The 19,124-nt window shown below is 35.6% G+C and overlaps 1 protein-coding gene across 3 annotated transcripts in view; it reads right to left on the minus strand.

The window, feature by feature from the left end:
- Positions 1 to 18,787, minus strand: part of FANCL (FA complementation group L) — a 91,290-nt gene extending 72,503 nt beyond the window's left edge. For 2 of the 3 annotated variants that reach the window (XM_045788023.2, XM_087863419.1), the window contains exons 1-3: positions 18,648 to 18,787; positions 4,749 to 4,807; positions 2,580 to 2,640 (exon numbers count right to left, since the gene is read on the minus strand). In XM_045788023.2, the coding sequence (XP_045643979.1) occupies positions 2,580 to 2,640; positions 4,749 to 4,807; positions 18,648 to 18,743 (216 nt within the window). In that variant the 5' untranslated portion in view covers positions 18,744 to 18,787. The remainder of the gene's footprint in view (positions 1 to 2,579; positions 2,641 to 4,748; positions 4,808 to 18,647) is intronic. The other variant, XM_087863420.1, reaches the window with a different exon arrangement.
- Positions 18,788 to 19,124: the final 337 nt, after the last annotated feature.

Raw genomic sequence — 19,124 nt, forward strand, 5'->3', positions numbered from 1 at the left:
GTTTAGCAAATCTCCCAAACCACACCATTATTTAAAAAAAAAAAAGGGGGGGGGGCGCCTGGGTGGCTCAGTCGTTAAGCGTCTGCCTTCAGCCCAGGGCATGATCCCAGAGTCCTGAGATCGAATCCCACATCAGGCTCCTCCGCTGGGAGCCTGCTTCTTCCTCTCCCACTCCCCCTGCTTGTGTTCCCTCTCTCGCTGGCTGCCTCTCTATCAAATAAATACATAAAATCTTTAAAAAAAAAAAAAAAGTGGTATGGGGTATAGAGGAAAGAAGAACATAAAATTCAAAAATCAGGCAAATCTATGCAATTAAAAAATCTAAAGTAATGAATTATTAATTGACATTGTATTTTTATTTTTTCCCCTTGACCTTAAAAACTACATATAATTGTTAATTTTGTCTTTTCACAGCTAACCTATATTAATTCAAAAGGAGTCAATATTTAAGATAAAACCATTGTAATAAAAAGGCAAAAAGGAAATAACTTCTACAGTTAAATATATTTAAGAGTTATAATTCCATTTCCTAGAAATCTTTGATTCTTAAAATAACTATAGAATAAAGGAAAGCAAAGAAAATACTCAAGTGTAACATTTTTTATTAGATGAAACTCCACATCACTTCTCTGCTTGAAATCAAGATACTGTATTTTTGTTACTTTTTGTGATACACTGCACTACCAGCACACAGTTCTGAATAAAGCCAATCCGTGAATTGGTTCCCTCTTTAAGAGGAGAAAAATAATAACCTAAGATATTTCAACAATGCATGACACATATGAAATCACATCTTAACATAGCTTTGGGTGGGTAAGTCTGTAAAAACAAATCGTTGACTTTCCGATCTCCTATACAGTATTTTCCCCCTTAGCTTACTAGTAATGAGCAATAAATTATATCGGATTTTTGTGAACTACAGACTAGGGGCTAAATCTAGCCCAATACCAGTTTCTGTAAATAAAGCTATATTGAAATGCAGCCACACCCATTCATTTACCTCTTTATGGCTGCTTTGGCTCTACAAGCGAAGTAGTTGTGACAGAGATTTTAGCGACCACCAAAGCCTGAAAAATTTACCAGCTGGCCATTCAGAGAAAAAGACTGCTGATTCCCCTGACCCATATTTACTAAAGTTAAAATCAATACAAGGAAAGAACAGTGATTTTAGAATAAAACAAAGACTAACTCTGGGTTTTATATGACCAACTGGAGGGCAGGAAAGAGATTAATAAGCAATTGGGACTTTTTCTAGGAACCCTCTTGGTGAACTGGTAGAGAAAAACAGTTATAGACATTATTATCCTTAGTCTTTATTAACAGGTTTTTTCCGGGCTATTTAAATATCTCAATAGATTCGTTTCTTAAACTCTAGTATACAATATAAATAGTCACACTGGATGAGGAGGAGGCAGGAGAGAAAACAGAGAAATAATTTAAACATCCCCTTAAAAACTGCAGTAATTATGCTGCCAGCAATGACAGTCTACATTCTACAAATCAAATAGTTTATCTCCTACATTTCTTTGTGGTTCAGTAATGCTTTATGTGAGTGACTGTCATTGTCAGTTATCATAGATAATAACCTGCTTTTAAGATAGAAAAAATATAGGAAATAGGAAATCGGGAAAAACACACAAATGAATAAAGCATCAAAAGAAATGCAGTTCTACTAACATTTATTTTTCTACAAGAGGCATTCTATTACTTTTGGTTTCTTTAGCAACAGTGATTTTAAGTTTCTCTAATTTTTAAAGGAATTTTCAGGTAGAACTTAAACCTTAGGACTAACTACATTGGAGCTGAGGGTGAAATGGGTGAAGGTGATCAATAATACAAACTTCCAGGGATGCCTGGGTGGCTCAGTCAGTTAAGCATCTGCCTTCCACTCAGGTCATGAGCCCAGGGTCCACTCAGGTCATGAGCCCAGGGTCCTGGGATCGAGCCCCGAGTCAGGCCCCCTGCTCAGTGGGGAGCCTGCTTCTCCTTCTCCCTCTGCTCCTCTCCCCTGCTCTCTCTCTCTCAAATAAAGAAATAAAATCTTTTAAAATAATAACCTTTCAGTTATAAAAAAAAAAAAAAAAGATTAATCCTGCCTATGATCTCACCTGTGCTGTATTTACATCTACGTTAATTAAGTACATATATATGATCCTAAGTGATCTCCACCACCCTTTTTCTATTACTAATCTAGAACTACATTCCCATTTTCACCACAGATACTCTACAATTCCGAAGTGGGTCCTGGATTTCTTCATACTGCCACTATTCAGTCTTGGCAGAAAAATCTCTCAAAAAGTGATGTATATGGATAAGGGTGAATGCACTAGAAGACCCTAAAGTCTCCAGGATGGAAATAAGTTTCAGAACAAATGCTGCCCAGAAATGTGCTGAGGATTCCAAGACAGAAACCATTTTATGTAATGCATGGATCTTTAAAATATTTGAGAGAGATGAAACCTATAAAATTCAGCAACTACTAAACCAGTTTGTTACAACATTCTGCAAGTAGTCCTCTAAAAAAGAGTTAATTTAGAATTTCTTATCCTTGCTTAAAACAAACCTTTTAAAGGACTTACCTGTTGTACTATTTGATGGTATCCATTAAGTATTGCTCTCAGTTGCCAACTACATAATAACCTAAAATTTTAATGAAACAAAATGGTTTGTTCATTGTTCAGAATTAAAAGGAAAAAACTTATTTGTATGCTAACACAAACATGCACGTACAAAGAAAAGAATGACATAAATATAATTCTGACAAGTTAATAAAATTTTTACCACTGATACTGTTGAGCGTCTTGTCTTCAAACTGTCGGTAATAATTTTATTTCAAAATATAAATAACTGCAATCAGTAAATGACATGCAAACAGTAAACCTTTTTTTAACATATCCAAAGCATAATTTTCTACTGAACTAGATTCTTCTCTAAGGTAGGTTAAATAAACCATTTTGATCATAATATACAGAGCTTGTATTTCAGAAAGCATATGTAGCAATATAATCAAATTTAAGATTAATGTGAAAGATACTTTTAACTGTGTAAGTAGTCGTTAGTGTTCATCTATCCACTAGCTCACCTCAGCTGTGCTCTCAATATTGCTTAAGTAATTCTAAGAACTGCTTTTCCTTACCCGGAAGTAGGAAGCCCCTCTGATTCCCCAGTTATAGCCCTTTCAGACCCTCTTCCATTTTGCTATGTAAACCCCATTTCCACCCCTATTTTCTCTCTTAATGGCAAAGTTCATTCAACTGCCCATGGGAAAACTCCCTCTCCATATGTACTTTCCATCCCTTGCCAACAACTTGGTCGTATCAGTTCATTAATCATCACTTTATTGTGATATTCTTATTTTCTGCTAGTTCTTTCAATGAAATATATTAATTTGCTCAAGCAAATCTCAAAAAAACAAGATCACTGTAACTCTTCCTTGACTGCACACCCTTCTCTACCACTCCTTTTCTTCAAAATACAGTTGATCCTTAAACAACACTGGTTGAACTGCACAGGTCCACTTACACACAGTTTAATAAAGATACACACAGTACTGCAAACACATTTCCTCTTATGATTTTCTTAGTAAGATTCTCTTTTCTCTAGCATGGTTTAAGAACAGTCTAGAATATATACAACGTACAGAATACAAGTGTTAAACAGTTTGTTCATGTTATTGGTAAGGTTTCTGGTCAACAGCATGCTATTAAATTTTTGCAGAATCAAAAGTTACACGCAAATTTTCAAGTGCATGAGGGGTTGGTGCCCCTGACCCCTGGGCTCTTCAAGGGTCAACTGCAGTTTATACTGTTTACGTTTCCTTTCTACTCACCACTCCAAAACCCAGCACAATCTGGCTTCTGCCACTGTGTGAAACCTAATTTAACCTGATCCCTCTGCGATACTCAGCAATACAAACCATTTCTTTGTTAAGCCTCTATTCGGTTTCAGTGACAACTATCCAGATTTTCCTCTTGCTTCTTTGGTCAATCCTTAGTCTTCTTCCAAGTTCCTCTTTATTTATCAGTTCTTTACATGTTGGTATACTCTCACGTCCTTTAAATGTTGGCTTTCTCTTTTCTCCCCACACTTGCAGGCACTGGAAAGTACCCATACTCACAGCCCCAAATCCCACGCCTACTGTGACTTCTATGTCTCACACTTTAGTTCACACCAATACATTAAACATCTCCTCTTGATATTTCACACCTAATACATCTTAAAATGATGGCTCCTACTTCTCCACTGTGACCTGTTCTCTAGCTTAGTTATCTAGATGAACCAGGAACTTAGAAAACAATCTTCACTCCTCTTTCCTTCTTTTCTCCTACTTCTAATCAGTCACAAAATCCTGTCAATTCTACTCATAAATGTCTCTGGATTCTTCCTCCACTCTTTTCCCAGAGATGTTTAAGAGCAGAAAAAGAGGTTCTAGATGCTACCTAATTTCCAGTCTCATCTCTTGACATTCCTTGATGAGCTGTCTGGATCAACAGATACCTTACACAATTGCTATTTATTTAAACTTTAAAAGGAAAAAAGAATTAGAGAATTAATGTGTTACCTCTGAAAAGTACTTCAGCACAAGGGAAAATAATTTGCAAATGTACATGGATTTGGAAAAATTGGAAATGTTTCTGGTTGACTAATAAGCACTTTAGGCAAAACTCTAATGGTTAGAATAAGCTTTTACAGATTAACTGACTGCCCATCCCACCAAGATGCCTGTATATAACAAAACACTACATCACCTTGCATTCTTCATTTGTAAATCTTCAGGCAACACTACTCTAAGGTGAAAATCACATCCCTGTGGAAGATATTGAAAAAGTTCACTCAAATTTTCATCTTTCACAGTGTTAAGAAAAAGTTAAACAAAATCACAGAGAAAAGGCAATGTTTTCCTTTATTTTCTAAAAGGTATCAACTTTATCCAAACCTTTACATTTGTTAAAATATATGCCACAGAATTTTGCTTTTGAAGGAAAATAATGTAAAAGTGTCAGAAACTTTGTAATCACTGGGAAACCAAAACAAAGATAAGACTTTATTTTTTAAAGAGAATCAATTCACATAACACAAATATTAAGATACTGTTGGTGCAAACAAAGAAATTTAAATATTTCTTATAAACTTGTGAAAAAAGAAATTCAATTGCTTTGACTATGGAAGAAAAACATCACAGTGTAAAATAAGAATATGTAATACATTACAGACTTCATATTTTCAATGTCCTCATTTTAATAAAATGAAAATATATTTAGTTCCACAATCTGAACATACAGACATGAAAGAAGTATTTTCAAAAAATAGAATATTTAATTCTCCCATATTCGTGGGCCTTTAATAAAAACACTAATATTTATTTTAATTTAAATATTTACTAGCTATACATTTGAATATACCAAATTTTACTCGAGTCTAAGAAAAGAACTGTTCTGAGAAATATATTCAGTTTCACTTTCTTGACAAAGTGAATGGGTAAGCAGCTTAAACTTTATATCTTAAATAGGATAATACACATGATCTGAGCAAAGGTAAGCAGAAAAAGACAAACAAATATAATCTTTTACTCCAACAATATAAAATGAAAAAGAGTAATAAAATTCTCGAAAAATAATCACCATGAGAATTTTAGCACAGGCTCCCTCAAAGCAGATTCAAAACTAAAGGAACACAATTAAATGTACCCCATAACCTTTACTTTCATGATAATATTACAGTTCTGACTTTCATTACATTTAAATGTCCTTTAAAAAAATGAAACAAAATGTACTACTGACCTTTTCAAAAGGTCAAGTAACAATAATTCACTATTTCATTAAAGCACTAGAAGGTATTATGTAGTAACTTTAAGCTAACTTTATAGACATCCCACACATAGGTGTAAGAACAATCTGGAATTCAGAATGTACATGAAAAATAGCAAAACTACTCTACTGATCTGTTATCTGAAAGAATAAAATTCCAAAGTCCCTTATTTGCAAAATCCAGCCATTTTAAAAGGTCAAATGCTATGTTACATGCCATAATATTTTTGATTCAAGAAAATGTCCAAAATTAGCTTTTCTAGTTAAAGAATATAAAAAATATAATTGCTCTCAAGAAGCAAGTCCTCCAGGTTGTAGGGAACAAAGTACTGACAGTTGCCTAAATCTGAATTTCTCCATATATCCTCCCAAATAGATCAGTATTAAGAACATCTAATAAAACAGGGGCAACTGAGTGGCTCAGCCAGTTACGTGTTCAACTTTTGGTTTGAGCTCAGGTCTTGATCTCAGGGTTATGAGATCAAGCCCCACACTGGGCTCCACACTCAGCTTGAGATTCTCTCCCTTTCCCTCTGCACCCACCACCCAACTCTCTCTTTAAAATAAATAAAATAAAAAACAAAAACAAAAATCACCCTAAACACAAAAGTCAAGAAGCAACCTTGGAAAAGAAATACACAAGTAGAAGATGATAAAAAGGCAGGTAGAGACATCCTGTGGAAACTGGGTGTTAGGAGGAAAAAGTAAGAGTGGGAAACTGAGGCTCTTCTAAAACAAAATAAAGACATTCAACTCCACCCTCAGCACTACTTAAAAAATTATCCATTAAATAACTGCACTTTGCTTCACCTCCAGAAGAAAAGTATTCTTAAACTAAGACTATTTTATAAAATAGGGCCAACAACCAAATCCACAAAGATACTGTTTTCATCAATGCCAAGCTACTATGAGTCAAAATCAGAATAAAAGAAAACATTTCAAGTGATGATGATTCCCCATACAAGCAAAAAACACAAGGCATAAACAAATTACAATACTGAATTATATTAGTAGTAGTAAGCATTTGTACGCAGACTCAAAAATTCAAACAACTATGAACAGAAATTAAGGGAAAAAAAGTTAGTTCAAAAAAAAGGTATTAGAAGAACAAATAAGTGCTCAAGGAAGAATAAAGTAAAATAAAAATTATGTAAGAGGCAGGGCGCCTGGATAGCTCAGGTGTTAAAGCACAGGCTCTTGATCTCAGGGCTGTGAGTTTGAGCCCCAAGTTGGGGGGAGACAATATTTAAAATAAAATGGTTAAAAGTGGCAAACGTTATGTGTACTTTATCCCAATAAAAATTTTTAAGATTTATTTTAGAAAGAGAAAGAAGGTGAGCAGGGGGAGGGGCAGAAGGAGTGAAAGACAGAGTCCTAAGAAGAGTCTGTGCTAAGTACGGAACCCAATGCAGGGCTCGATCCCATGACCCTGAGATCATGACCTGAGCCAAAACCAAGAGTTGGATACTTAAAAGACTGTGCCAGCCAGGTGCCACCCCCAATAAAAAATTTTTTTTAATTTCTTAAGGGCAAAGAAAAAGCTAGAAAATTACCAAATGAGAAAAAATAAATAAAAACCATCAGAGAAAAGCAGTTGAAGTGGAAAAAGGTAAAGAAAATCTAATATACAAAGAATTGGAGACCTTGGAAAGGAAAACAAAAGAGCAGAAAAGAATATTTTAAATTATAATCTAAGTATACTTTCCGGAAATTCACATAATGAGAAGAACAACTGAACATGTGAGAAATGAGTCCTAATGACCCACTCTGAAATGTACCTTAATATGAAGACTTTAAAGTCCATAGCTTATGAGACCAAATAATATATGGGAAATAGAATAAAAGTAGCATCACACTTCTCAAAGCAAGATTTTTAAAAGCGACTATGGAATAGAAACAGAGGAATTCTGCTTCTAGCTATGATGGAATAACAGTGGTAGGATTTACCTTCCCACATTAACTAAAAACTGGACAAAATATATGAAACAATGATGTTCAGACATCAAATAGGCAACAAAAAACAGTGATTGGAAAGAAGGGAAACAAATGAGAAAATCTTTATAATTATCCTGTCTTACTACCTGGAGAATTTTCAAGCTTCACAGCAAAGATGGAGAACCAAATGGAGAATGGAGCCTGACATTTTTCCCTGACAAGGGCGTGAGTTAGGGGAGGCAAAGACATGTATAATTCACAATGTACAGCACCAAAGAAGGCCATATATGAAGAAGAGACAACTGTCCAGAGAATAAACCTAGACAAGACCAGTGTATTGCTGCGAAAGTGTCATCAGCTAAGTATGATTGCTTCATGTATGTGAGAAAACCACCCAAAGCCAGGGAATCATGAGAATGGAACATGAAAAACAATCTCAGAGCTCACACAAGGCTGGGAGTAGTCATCTTTCCTCTCAAAAAGAGTAGAAAACCTTGTACTATAAAAGTTATCATTAAAGTGAATACTCTGGGAGTGCCTGTGTGGCTCAGTCAATTAACAATCTGCTTTCAGCTAGGGTCATGATCTCAGGGCCCTGGATCGAGCCCCACATCGGGGCTCCCTGCTCAGTGGGGAACCTGCTTCTCCTCTCCCTCTGCAGCTCCCCCTGCTTATGCGCTCATGTTCTCTGTCAAACAAATGAATAAAATCTTAAAAAAAAAAAAAAAAAAAAAGAGAGAATACTCTGAAGAATACTGCCTAAGTGGTAGAGCCAAATTAATCTAGGCTAAAATCTGTTTTGATTCTGCCTAACAAAGCTTAGAAGCAAACTATGAAAAGCTTAAACTGTTTCCAAATAATTTAACTACAGCTTAGAATAAATCAAGAATATTTAAGAGAATAAAATTATCTAGCACACAATAATTGGAATGCACAGTATCTGGCATCCAATCAAAATATCTCAGGCATGCAAAGAAACAGGAAAATAAGATTCATAATGAAGAGGGGAAGAAAAAAAAATCAAGAGAAATACAAAAATGGCAGATGATAGAATTGCTTTAAAAAATTTCAACAGTGATAACTACATATGTTCAAGAAGGTAGAGAAAAGCATGAGTATGCTAAATAGAACATGAAAGATAAAGACAGACCCAAATGAAAGTGATGAAAAATACAATGTCTGAGATGCTAGGGAGTATTAACAGCAGATTAAGTCTTGCAAAAGAAGATATTAGGGTACCTGAAGGCACAGAACATTCAAAATAAAAACAGAGAAAGACACTGAAACAAACAATGAAAAAGAACAGAAGCATTAGTGAATTATGGAACAATTTTTAAATGGCCTACTATATATGTATTTTGAGTCCCCAAAACAAAAGAAGGAGAAGAAGGAACAAAAAAATTTTTGAAGAAATAATAGCTGAAGTTTTCCCCAAATTAAATGAAAATATATACTCACAAATCCAAAAAGCTCCACAAACCCTATGGAGGAAAATCATGAAGAAAACTACACCAGGGTACATTATAATATAATTGACAAAAACCAATGATAAAAAGAAAAATCTTAAAAGCAGTCAAAGAAAAACAACACACCACTTACAGAGGAACAAAAACAAACAGTTTTCTCATAGGAAATAATGCAAGAGAATTAAGCAACATCTGTAAAGTATGAAAAGAAAAAAAAATAAATCTAGAGTTTTATACCTAGTATAAGTACCTTTCAAAAGGTCAATATGTCAGACATAAAATCACTGAAAAAATTTATCAGTACAAGACATGCACTACAAGAAATGTTAGAGGAATAACTTGAGGGAGAAAGTAAATGAAACAGAAGAGAAATCTAGATATACAACAAAAAGTATCAGAAACAGTAAATACACAGGTAAATACAAAAGTCCTTTTTTCTTATTTTCTAAAATGTCTTTAAAAGGATAACAGTGCTGGGGCGCCTGGGTGGCACAGCGGTTAAGCGTCTGCCTTCGGCTCAGGGCGTGATCCCGGAGTTATGGGATCGAGCCCCACATCAGGCTCCTCCGCTGGGAGCCTGCTTCTTCCTCTCCCACTCCCCCTGCTTGTGTTCCCTCTCTCGCTGGTTGTCTCTATCTCTGTTGAATAAATAAATAAAATCTTTAAAAAAAAAAAAAAAGGATAACAGTGCCAAAACTGGACAGTTTGAACAAATAAATAAGTACTGGATTACAACCCAAAGTGTAAGATAAATATCTATGAGTCCATACTGATATAAATGATTGATTTAATAAATGAGGGAGTTAAGGAATAAACTAACCAGAGAAGGGAAAGACCCAATATTCTGAAAACTATGTAATAATGAAAGAAATTGAAGACCAGGGAATAAAAAGAAAAAGACATTCCATCCTCAACAACTGGAAGAACAGATATTGTTAAAATGTCTATATATAGAATATGCAATAGGAAAAAAGACAGTCTCTTCAACAAATGGTATTGGGGAAACTGGACAGCTACACGCAAAAGAACAAAACTGGACTACTTCCATACACAAAAATAAACTCAAAGTGGATTAAAGACCTAAATGTGAAATGAAACCATAAAATCCTAGAAGAGAACACAGACAGTAATTTCTCTGACATCACCCACAGCAACATTTTTCTAAATAGGTCTCCTGAGTCAAGGGAAACAAAAATAAACTGTTGGGACTACATCAAAATAAAGACTGTGCACAGCAAAGGAAGCAATCAACAGAACTAAAAGGCAATATACTAAATGAGAGAAGATATTTGCAAATGACATACCTGATAAAGGATTAGTATCCAAAACATAAAGAACTTATACAAATGAATACACATCAAAAAAAAAAAAACCCAAATAATCCAATTAGAAAATGGGCAGAAGACATGAACAAACATTTCTCCAAGACATACAGATGGCTAAGACACATGAAAAGATAGACGCTCAACATCACTAATCATCAGGGAACTACAAACCAAAACTACAAAGAGATTATCACTTCATACCTGTCAGAGTGGCTATAATCAACAACACAAGAAACAACAAGTTTTGGCGAGGACGTGGAAAAAAAGGAACACTCCTTCCACTGCTGGTGGAAATGCAAACTGGCGCAACCATTCTGGAAGACACTCTGGAGGTTCCTCAAAAAAGTTTAAAATAGAACTACCCTATGATCCAGTAATTACACTACTAAGTATATACCTAAAAATTACAAAAACACTAATTAAAAGGATACATGCACCCTTATGTTTATTATAGCATTATTTATAATAGCTAATTTCAGAAGCAGCTCAAGTGTCCACTGACGGATGAATGGATAAAAATGGTACATATATACAATGGAATATTACACAGCCATAAAAAAAGAATGAAATCTTGGCATCTCCAGCAACCTGAATGGAACCAGTGAGTACAATGCTAAGTGAACTAAGTCATTTAAGAAAGACAAATACCAATGATTTCACTCACATATGGAATTCAAGAAATTAAAACAAATGAGCAAAGAAAAAAAAATAGAGACAAACCAAGAAAACAGACTCTTAACTACGGAGAACTGATGGTTACCTGAGGGGAAGTGGTGGGGGAGGAGGGATGGATGAAATAGTGATGGGGATTAAAGAGTACAGTTATCATGATGAGAACTGAGTAATGTATAGAATTGCTGAATTACTATATTGTACACCTGAAACTAATAGAACATTGTATATTATCTATATTGGAATTAAATTTAAAAACTTAAATAAGGGAGTTAAACTAACCTTCCTTACAGAAGAATTCCAGGTAAATTATATATTCTACCTTAAAAGAGGGGGAGCATAACCCCTCACTCCTTAAGTGGGAGCAACTCATGGAGATTTCCTTCCAAAGAGTAAGTATGGAAAGGGAAGAAGAGTTAACTCTGCAGTACAGAAACCTGACAAACACTACTTTAGCCAACGTCAACATCAACAGTGGTAAATCACTGATAGTTTGCTCCTTTTATATCAGGTAATGAAATGGTACTTAAACCCTGCAATGTTCCTCTCAAAAACCAATAACCAATAACATAAATCAATGGAACAGGATAGAAAACCAGAAATGAATCCACTATAAAACTGTCCTTAAAAAATAAAAATCTCTTAATAAAGGAAGATAATTGTTTAAAAGAAAATAAAAATGTATTGGGAGGGTTACAAGATAAATAGAAATAAAATATATGTCAGCAACAGCACAAAAGCCAGGGGATAGGAAACAGTACATATACTGTCTTATACTGTGAGTGGTATACTTGAAAACAGATTGTGGTAAATTACATTTGCATATTGTAAACCCTAAAACAAACACTAAAAAAGAGACAAAGTGATATAGCTGATAAACCAATAGTGCATATAAAATATAATCCTAATATTACTTTGAGGTAAACATGACAAGTTTAAGATGCATACTATAAACCCTAAAGCAACTGATTAAGGGGAAAAATAGCTAATAAGCTGATAGAGGAAATAATATGCAAGTATACTGTATAATATATAATGAAAATGCAGAAAAATTGGAAAAAGATAAACAAAAGAAAAGAAACAAACACAGGACAAATAGAAAACAAGCAGCAAGATATTAGCTTTAAACCCAACCATATCAGTCAACACATTAAATGTAAATGGTCTAAACACCTCCAAGTAAAAAGCAGTGATTGTTAGATTAAAAAAAAAAAATCAAGATCCAGAAGAAATCCCCTTTAAAGACACAAATAGGTATAAAATAAAGAATGGAAAATGAGTAAGCCATGCCAACACTAATCAAGAAAAAAAAGCTTGAGTCACTATACTAATATCAGAAAATAGAGATTCTTTTTTTTTTTTTTTTAAAGATTTTATTTATTTATGTGACAGAGAGACAGCCAGCGAGAGAGGGAACACAGCAGGCGAGTGAGAGAGGAAGAAGCAGGCTCCTAGCGGAGGAGCCCGATGTAGGACTCGATCCCGGAACGCCGGGATCACGCCCTGAGCCGAAGGCAGACGCTTTAACGACTGCGCTACCCAGGCGCCCCAGAAAATAGAGATTCTACAACCAAGATTACCAGAGATAAAAAGGGTCATTTCACAATCATTAAAAAAAAAAAAAAAAAAAACAGTTCCAGTTCAAGAGTGCTCAACAATCCTAAAGGCTTATGTACCTAACAAAAGAACTTCAAAATATATGAAGCAAAAACTGACAGAACTGAAAGTAGAAATTGAACAATAATTACAGTTGGGGATTTTCAATACCCCCTTGCATTAATAAAGTAGACAGAAAATCAGTGAGCATATAAAAAACTCAAATAGCATTATGAACCAACTTGACCTGACATTATAGAACAATCACCCAACAGCAGCAGAATGCACATTCTTTTCAAATACAGACATAACATTTACCAAGACAGGCCATATTCTATGCCATAAACTCAGTGCCAATATATTTAATAGAATTTAAATCTTACAAATTATGCTGTAACCAATATGAAACTAAATTATAAATCAGTATCAAAAAGATATCTGGAAAATACTAGAATATTTAGAAAGATATATAGTTGTTCTAAGTAACCCATGGGTCAAAAAAGAAACTAACAAGTATTTTGAACTGAAAAAAAAAATGAAAATGTAACATACCAAAATATGTGTGATAGAGTCAAAGTAGTGTCTGAAGAAAAATTTACAGCACTAACCATCTATATTATAAAACAAGAAAGTTCTCATTATCAATGAGCTGATCTTCCACCTGAAAAAACAAGGAAACTTAACACACACACACGCACACACACACACACACACACACACACACACACAAAGCAAAGAGAGACATAGAAAAATAAGAAAAATCAATAAAATCAAAAGTAGGTTCTTTGAAGAGATCAATAAAATATATACTCCTCTATCCAGTTGCACCAGGAAAAACAGGCACAAAATACCATCAGGAATGGGAACAAGAGGTTATCTATAAAACATGTCCATAATTTCTTTGATATTTCTACCTTTAAGAGTTGGTGCCTCATTTCCCTCCTTTTGAATATGGACTAGATTTGAGACTTGCTATAAAAAACAGAATACAGCAGAAGTAAATATGTGTAACTTCAGAGACTAGTACCTTTTCTCCAAAGGTACTGTGCAGCTAGCTTTATGTTTGATCTGTTTTCTCACTCAGGGAAGCCATGTCGTGAGGACCCTATGGAGGTCTATTCAGTACGGAACTGAAGCCTCCAAGTCAAGAGAAGTAGAAAACAGAGGGCTCCATCCAATAGGCATGTGAATGAGCTATCCTGGAAGCAAATCTATCAGCTCTACTCAAGCCTTTAGAGAAATGGCATACTAGCTAACATCTTCATTACAAGTTCATGAGAAACACTGATCCAGAACCATCAACCTAAATAGCTTTCAAACTCCTGATCTATAGGAAAGGTGAGATAATAAATGTTTGTTGTTCTAAGTCACGAAGACTTGGAATAGGTAGTTATGCAGCAAAAGATAACCAATATAGTGAACATCATTACAGATCCTAAATAAGTTCATTAAAAGGATAAGAGAATATTATGAAGTAATATTTAAGCCAATGAATTCAAAAATCTAGATGAAATGAACAAATTCCTTAAAGGAAACAAACTGCCAAGCTCACTCAAAAGAAAAGGAATAACCCAATTGAGAAAATATCTTCTTTAAATCACAGGGATCATTTTCTCTCTCTCTCTCTCTCTCTCTCACATACACACACACACACACACACACACACACACAATCAGTAAGTTTCACAGACTATAATTTTTAGAAACAATATTATCTAATCACAAAACTAGAAATAACAAAATTAATAATCAAAAAAGACTTTCATGAGAAAAATTTTTACGACCTCTATTAAGTAACTCCTGAGTGAAAGGGACCTACAAAGTAAAATTATGTAAGTACTAAAAAATGATTATGACAAAACACTACATGTCAGCATATACAGCATACTTTAAAAATAGTGGTAAGGGGAAAATGCAGAGCCTTAAAAACTTGTATCAATAAAAATGTGCTCTCACAACCAAATCTGGGAGAATTTAAGCATCAAAATAAATAAGGAAAGTAATGCTTACAATCCATTAAATTATTTTTAAAACCTATGATTCCCTTCTGATACAAGTGGGGAAAAAGAGAGGGTTACTCCTTACAATAAAATGACAATAAATAAAGAAGAAATAATGGAGTTAGAAAAATCATCATTTGGCAACCACCACAGTATTAACTGGCTCAATCAAGATGCTAAAACTGGTGTGTATACCTGAAAGTTTGATGTCTCAGAGTAGCTCTCTAAAAGTACTTATGAATTACAAATGGAAAATCTGGCACATGCCATCTTAAAGAGGTGATCAGAGGTAACATCAATGTGAACAAATGACTTCATGTGCCCTAAAAAGCACACAACATTCTTTCTGTGTCATCCATCGAAATTACATAATCTGAATTTAATGATGAGGAAGTATCAGTCAAACCCAAACTGAGGGACATTGTTCCTAATATCCAAACCACATTCTTAAAAAACGTCAAGTTCATAAAAAGCAAAGAGCCTAAGGAACTATTCCAGATTAAAGAGATAGGACAACTAAATGCAATGTGATACCTTCCAACTAAATATAATGTGGTATCTTATCTTACATCAGATAAAAGGAGGCTGGAAAGGGGTACAAAATATGTAATTGCAACATTAATGAAATCTGAATTTGGCCTCCAGATAATGGCATTATAACATGATTAAATTTCCTGATTTTGGTTAACTGTACTGTGTATATATAGGAGTGTGTCCTTGTTCTCATGAAATATATGCTGAAGTACTTAAGAACAGAGAGGCTCTATGTCTGCAACCTAATCTCAAACTGTTCAGAAAAAGGAGTGTGTGTGTGTGTGTAGTGTGTACATATATACGTATATATAATGTACATATATACGTATCTATAATGTACATATGTATGTATATATGTACAATATGTATATACATATATATCTCCACCCACATATATATACGCAGAATAAAATCAAATGGGACAAAAGTAAAAAGGTGAATCTGGGTAATCTTCATATATACTTGTTATTTTCTGTAAATCTGAAATTATATACAAGACAAACATTTTTAAAGAAAATCAGCCCTCATCAAACAAAACAATGTTAAATAATGTGTTTAGGTTAAGAAATCAGAATTGTAGCTACAGCAAGGGTCACATGAAAATTTCATCTAATCTCAATTCTGATGTACACGTTTTCTAAGAGGCTTTAGCAGATAGGCACATGTAAGACAAACCACTTTCCTTAAAATGCCTAAAATTAGGTATAACATGGCTCCTGATAAAAATGTAACTTAATATCTCTTTAATTTTTCTAAACGTTGTCTGAAAATGAATCTTGTTTTCATCTATATAATTCAAGACTGATATTTCCAATTCGGGAAAGAAAAAGTGGATTACCTTTACTCCAGAAAAGATAATGAAATTGAGCCTCTACTTTCTGGGATGGTCACAGTGAATTTAAAGAAAAATGAATAAATCCATATGTACCCTCTAAAACCTTTCCTTAATCACAGTGCATTCTGGCTGGTTCTACACTTCATATTCTGAGGGGTGGGTAAAAGTTTCATTCAGTAAGTAAATTTGATAATTCACTCAGTATTTTTGAGAGATTACTATAGGTTTTGAGTAAACTTCAAAACATATGGTAATTCCTAGGATATGGCCCCTATCCTCAAAAAGTGTGTGTGCTGGTGGGGTAGAGGGTGAAACAGGTTAAGTTTGTGCTTTTGAAGGCACAAACGCCCAGTCATAAAATAAGTTACAGGGATGTAAAGTACCGCATGGCAACTATAGTTAATACTGTATTGCACATCTGAAAGATGCTAAGAGACTTATCTTAAAAGTTCTCATCATAAGGAGGGCACATGGGTGGCTCAGTCCGTTAGGTGGCCTACTCTAGATTTTGGCTCAGGTCAGGATCTCAAGGTTCTGGGATCAGGCTCTATCTAGCCCGGCTTGGCACTCAGCAAGGAGTCTGCTTGAGAAGTCTTGCTCTCCAGTCCTGCTCCTCCCTGCATTTGCATCCACGTGCTCTCTCAAATAAATAAATCTCAAAAAAAAAAAAAATTCTCATAAGAAAAAAAATTCTATAACTTCATATGATGAATCTGATGAACAACTAGACTTACCGTGATCATTTCACGAAATATACATGTATCAAATCATTATGTTGTACACCTGAAACTTATGTTGAGGGCAGTTATACTTAAAAAAAAAAAAAAGAGCAAGAAACAGGCTTCTCTTTAAAGTTAAATTAAGTATCAAGCTTTCAAATACCCAATACTCAAACACTTAAATATTTCTGAAAGTTGAAAGTATTCTCTTAATCACTATAATTAAGAGTTAAATTTTATCTCCATCCTACTCTCTTAACGCTGACAATGTTTTGATGAGGATTGTTGAATGGAGTGAGTGTTAATCAAGGTAAGGTGGAGCAATGCAATTACTCATTTTCCTTTCAGAAAATAAAAATAATTCTAAGAATAGAAATTTTTACTCATCACCATATTTTCTTCAAATTTTCTGGTTAATTACTAAATTTTAAATTTATTATGACAAAATTACATAATTTGTGTTTCTATATAACTGAGTTCAAATAACTGAAAATGTGCATGTCTATAAAAGATTCATACATATTTTTCCAGAAAATACAGTTCTGTTTCAATGTTAAGTTGTTTAAAAATGACCACTTTGTTTCTTTCCTCTTCCAAAATTTCTTACTTCACACAGCAAATCAAATCCCCAGGTTAGTCAGTCACGTGTTATATTTTATAGCTAAAAGGTACTGCTGGTAATCCAACCTATTCATGACCCATATCACAAGCTGCGGGTGGTTAATTTGTGTGTAGTTTCACCAACTTTTCCTCAAGCAAAATGTTAATTTTAAAAGACAAAAAAAAAAAAAACAAAAAAACAACCCGTATGGTGCTGGTGACAGAGGTGGCACGATGTTGAGTATAAGGGTCTGGGAGCAAAAATCAATCCTCAGAATTCTAACCTAGGGTATCTTGTTGCAATGTAGAGAGAGGAGCAAAATGCAGGAGTGGAATCTGATAGCCTCGCTTTCAGGGGCTCTGGCGATCATGGACAAGTAACTTAACCTGTCCACTTTCCCGTGCCCTGATTTACTCAACTATGAAGACTGAGAAAGATTTCTTTTAATTCTGCCTCACAGGGCCGAGGATTAGTGAGATAACGTACTTGGAAAGCACTTTGTAAACTTCAACCCTGTACACGTGTGTTACTATGTGTAATAAACTCCACCAGAGAAACCGCCTGGACTCAGGAAAGGTAATTAATTCTGCTGTCAAGACTCCGTACAAAATATCGCTATGGATGTGCTCAGGTACACACGACTTAGTTGAGAGCCAAAAGGAGACTTTCCTCCAAAATATATTTTTACAGGAAAAACGGCTATAATTTGCACGGATTCCCTGGTGAACGGCCGGCCACCAACCTTCATGGAGCCTTGGGAGGGGGGTGTTAGAAACGAGGTAAAAATTTGCAAAATAAACATACAAATCAGTTAAAGGTGGGACAGACGCTGAATTAAAACGGAGGCGGAACTCAGGCAGCGGGAGCGAGGGGGCGTGGCCCTCCGCCCCGCCCCCAGCTCCAGTCCTGCACGGAGCTCCTTTCGCGGCGTCCCTGGCCGCGACCCTGGCCCAGGCACGGACGCGGTAGCGAGTGGCAGGTTGCCAACAACCGCAGAAGTCCTCAAACCTCTACTCTCCGAGAAGCCGTTATGCGCCTCTCCTCTCAATCCCCACACGGTTAAGGGCCCCTAACCGCTCCCGTAACTGACTTCCAGGGGCGGAGCTGCGCCGCGAAAAGGAGGCCCTCCTAGCAATCGAGCAACAAGCGGGCGGGTACCTGAACCGAAATGAATCCTTCGTACACGGTTTTCGCCCGGTTCTGAGGCAGAAGCAGCGGGCACTGGCGCAACAGGCTCGCTTCCATCTCCGCCATGGTTCGCAGTCCGTGGAGCCGCAAGGGGTTTATCTGCTGGCCGGGCCCCGCACATGCGCAGTCGTGCCTGCGCCGGAGCTCGGAGGGGCGGAAACCTGGTCTTTGGCGGGAAAAAGCCTCGAAGACGCCCCGGAGTGAAATTAAGGTCCGGTGCTAGTCGGGGCACCTGGACTCAGGCCCAGCCAGAGTAGATGTGGCTCGGCAGGAGGCAGCATTGGCCCCAACAGGGCACAGGGAAGATTGTTCTCAGGTTTATAGATCTAACTGAACAAGATCATTCCAGCCTTGATTGTCCCAAGAACCCTTTTGGTAATTTTGTTTGATTTTATTGAAAGACTGATAGAATTTATGTGCAGTTGCATTTCTTCCCGCATAAAATGG

Source organism: Ursus americanus, chromosome 7 (genome assembly GCF_024610735.1).
Source record: "Ursus americanus isolate L20-20 chromosome 7, mUrsAme1.1.p, whole genome shotgun sequence".
Taxonomy (NCBI): domain Eukaryota; kingdom Metazoa; phylum Chordata; class Mammalia; order Carnivora; family Ursidae; genus Ursus; species Ursus americanus.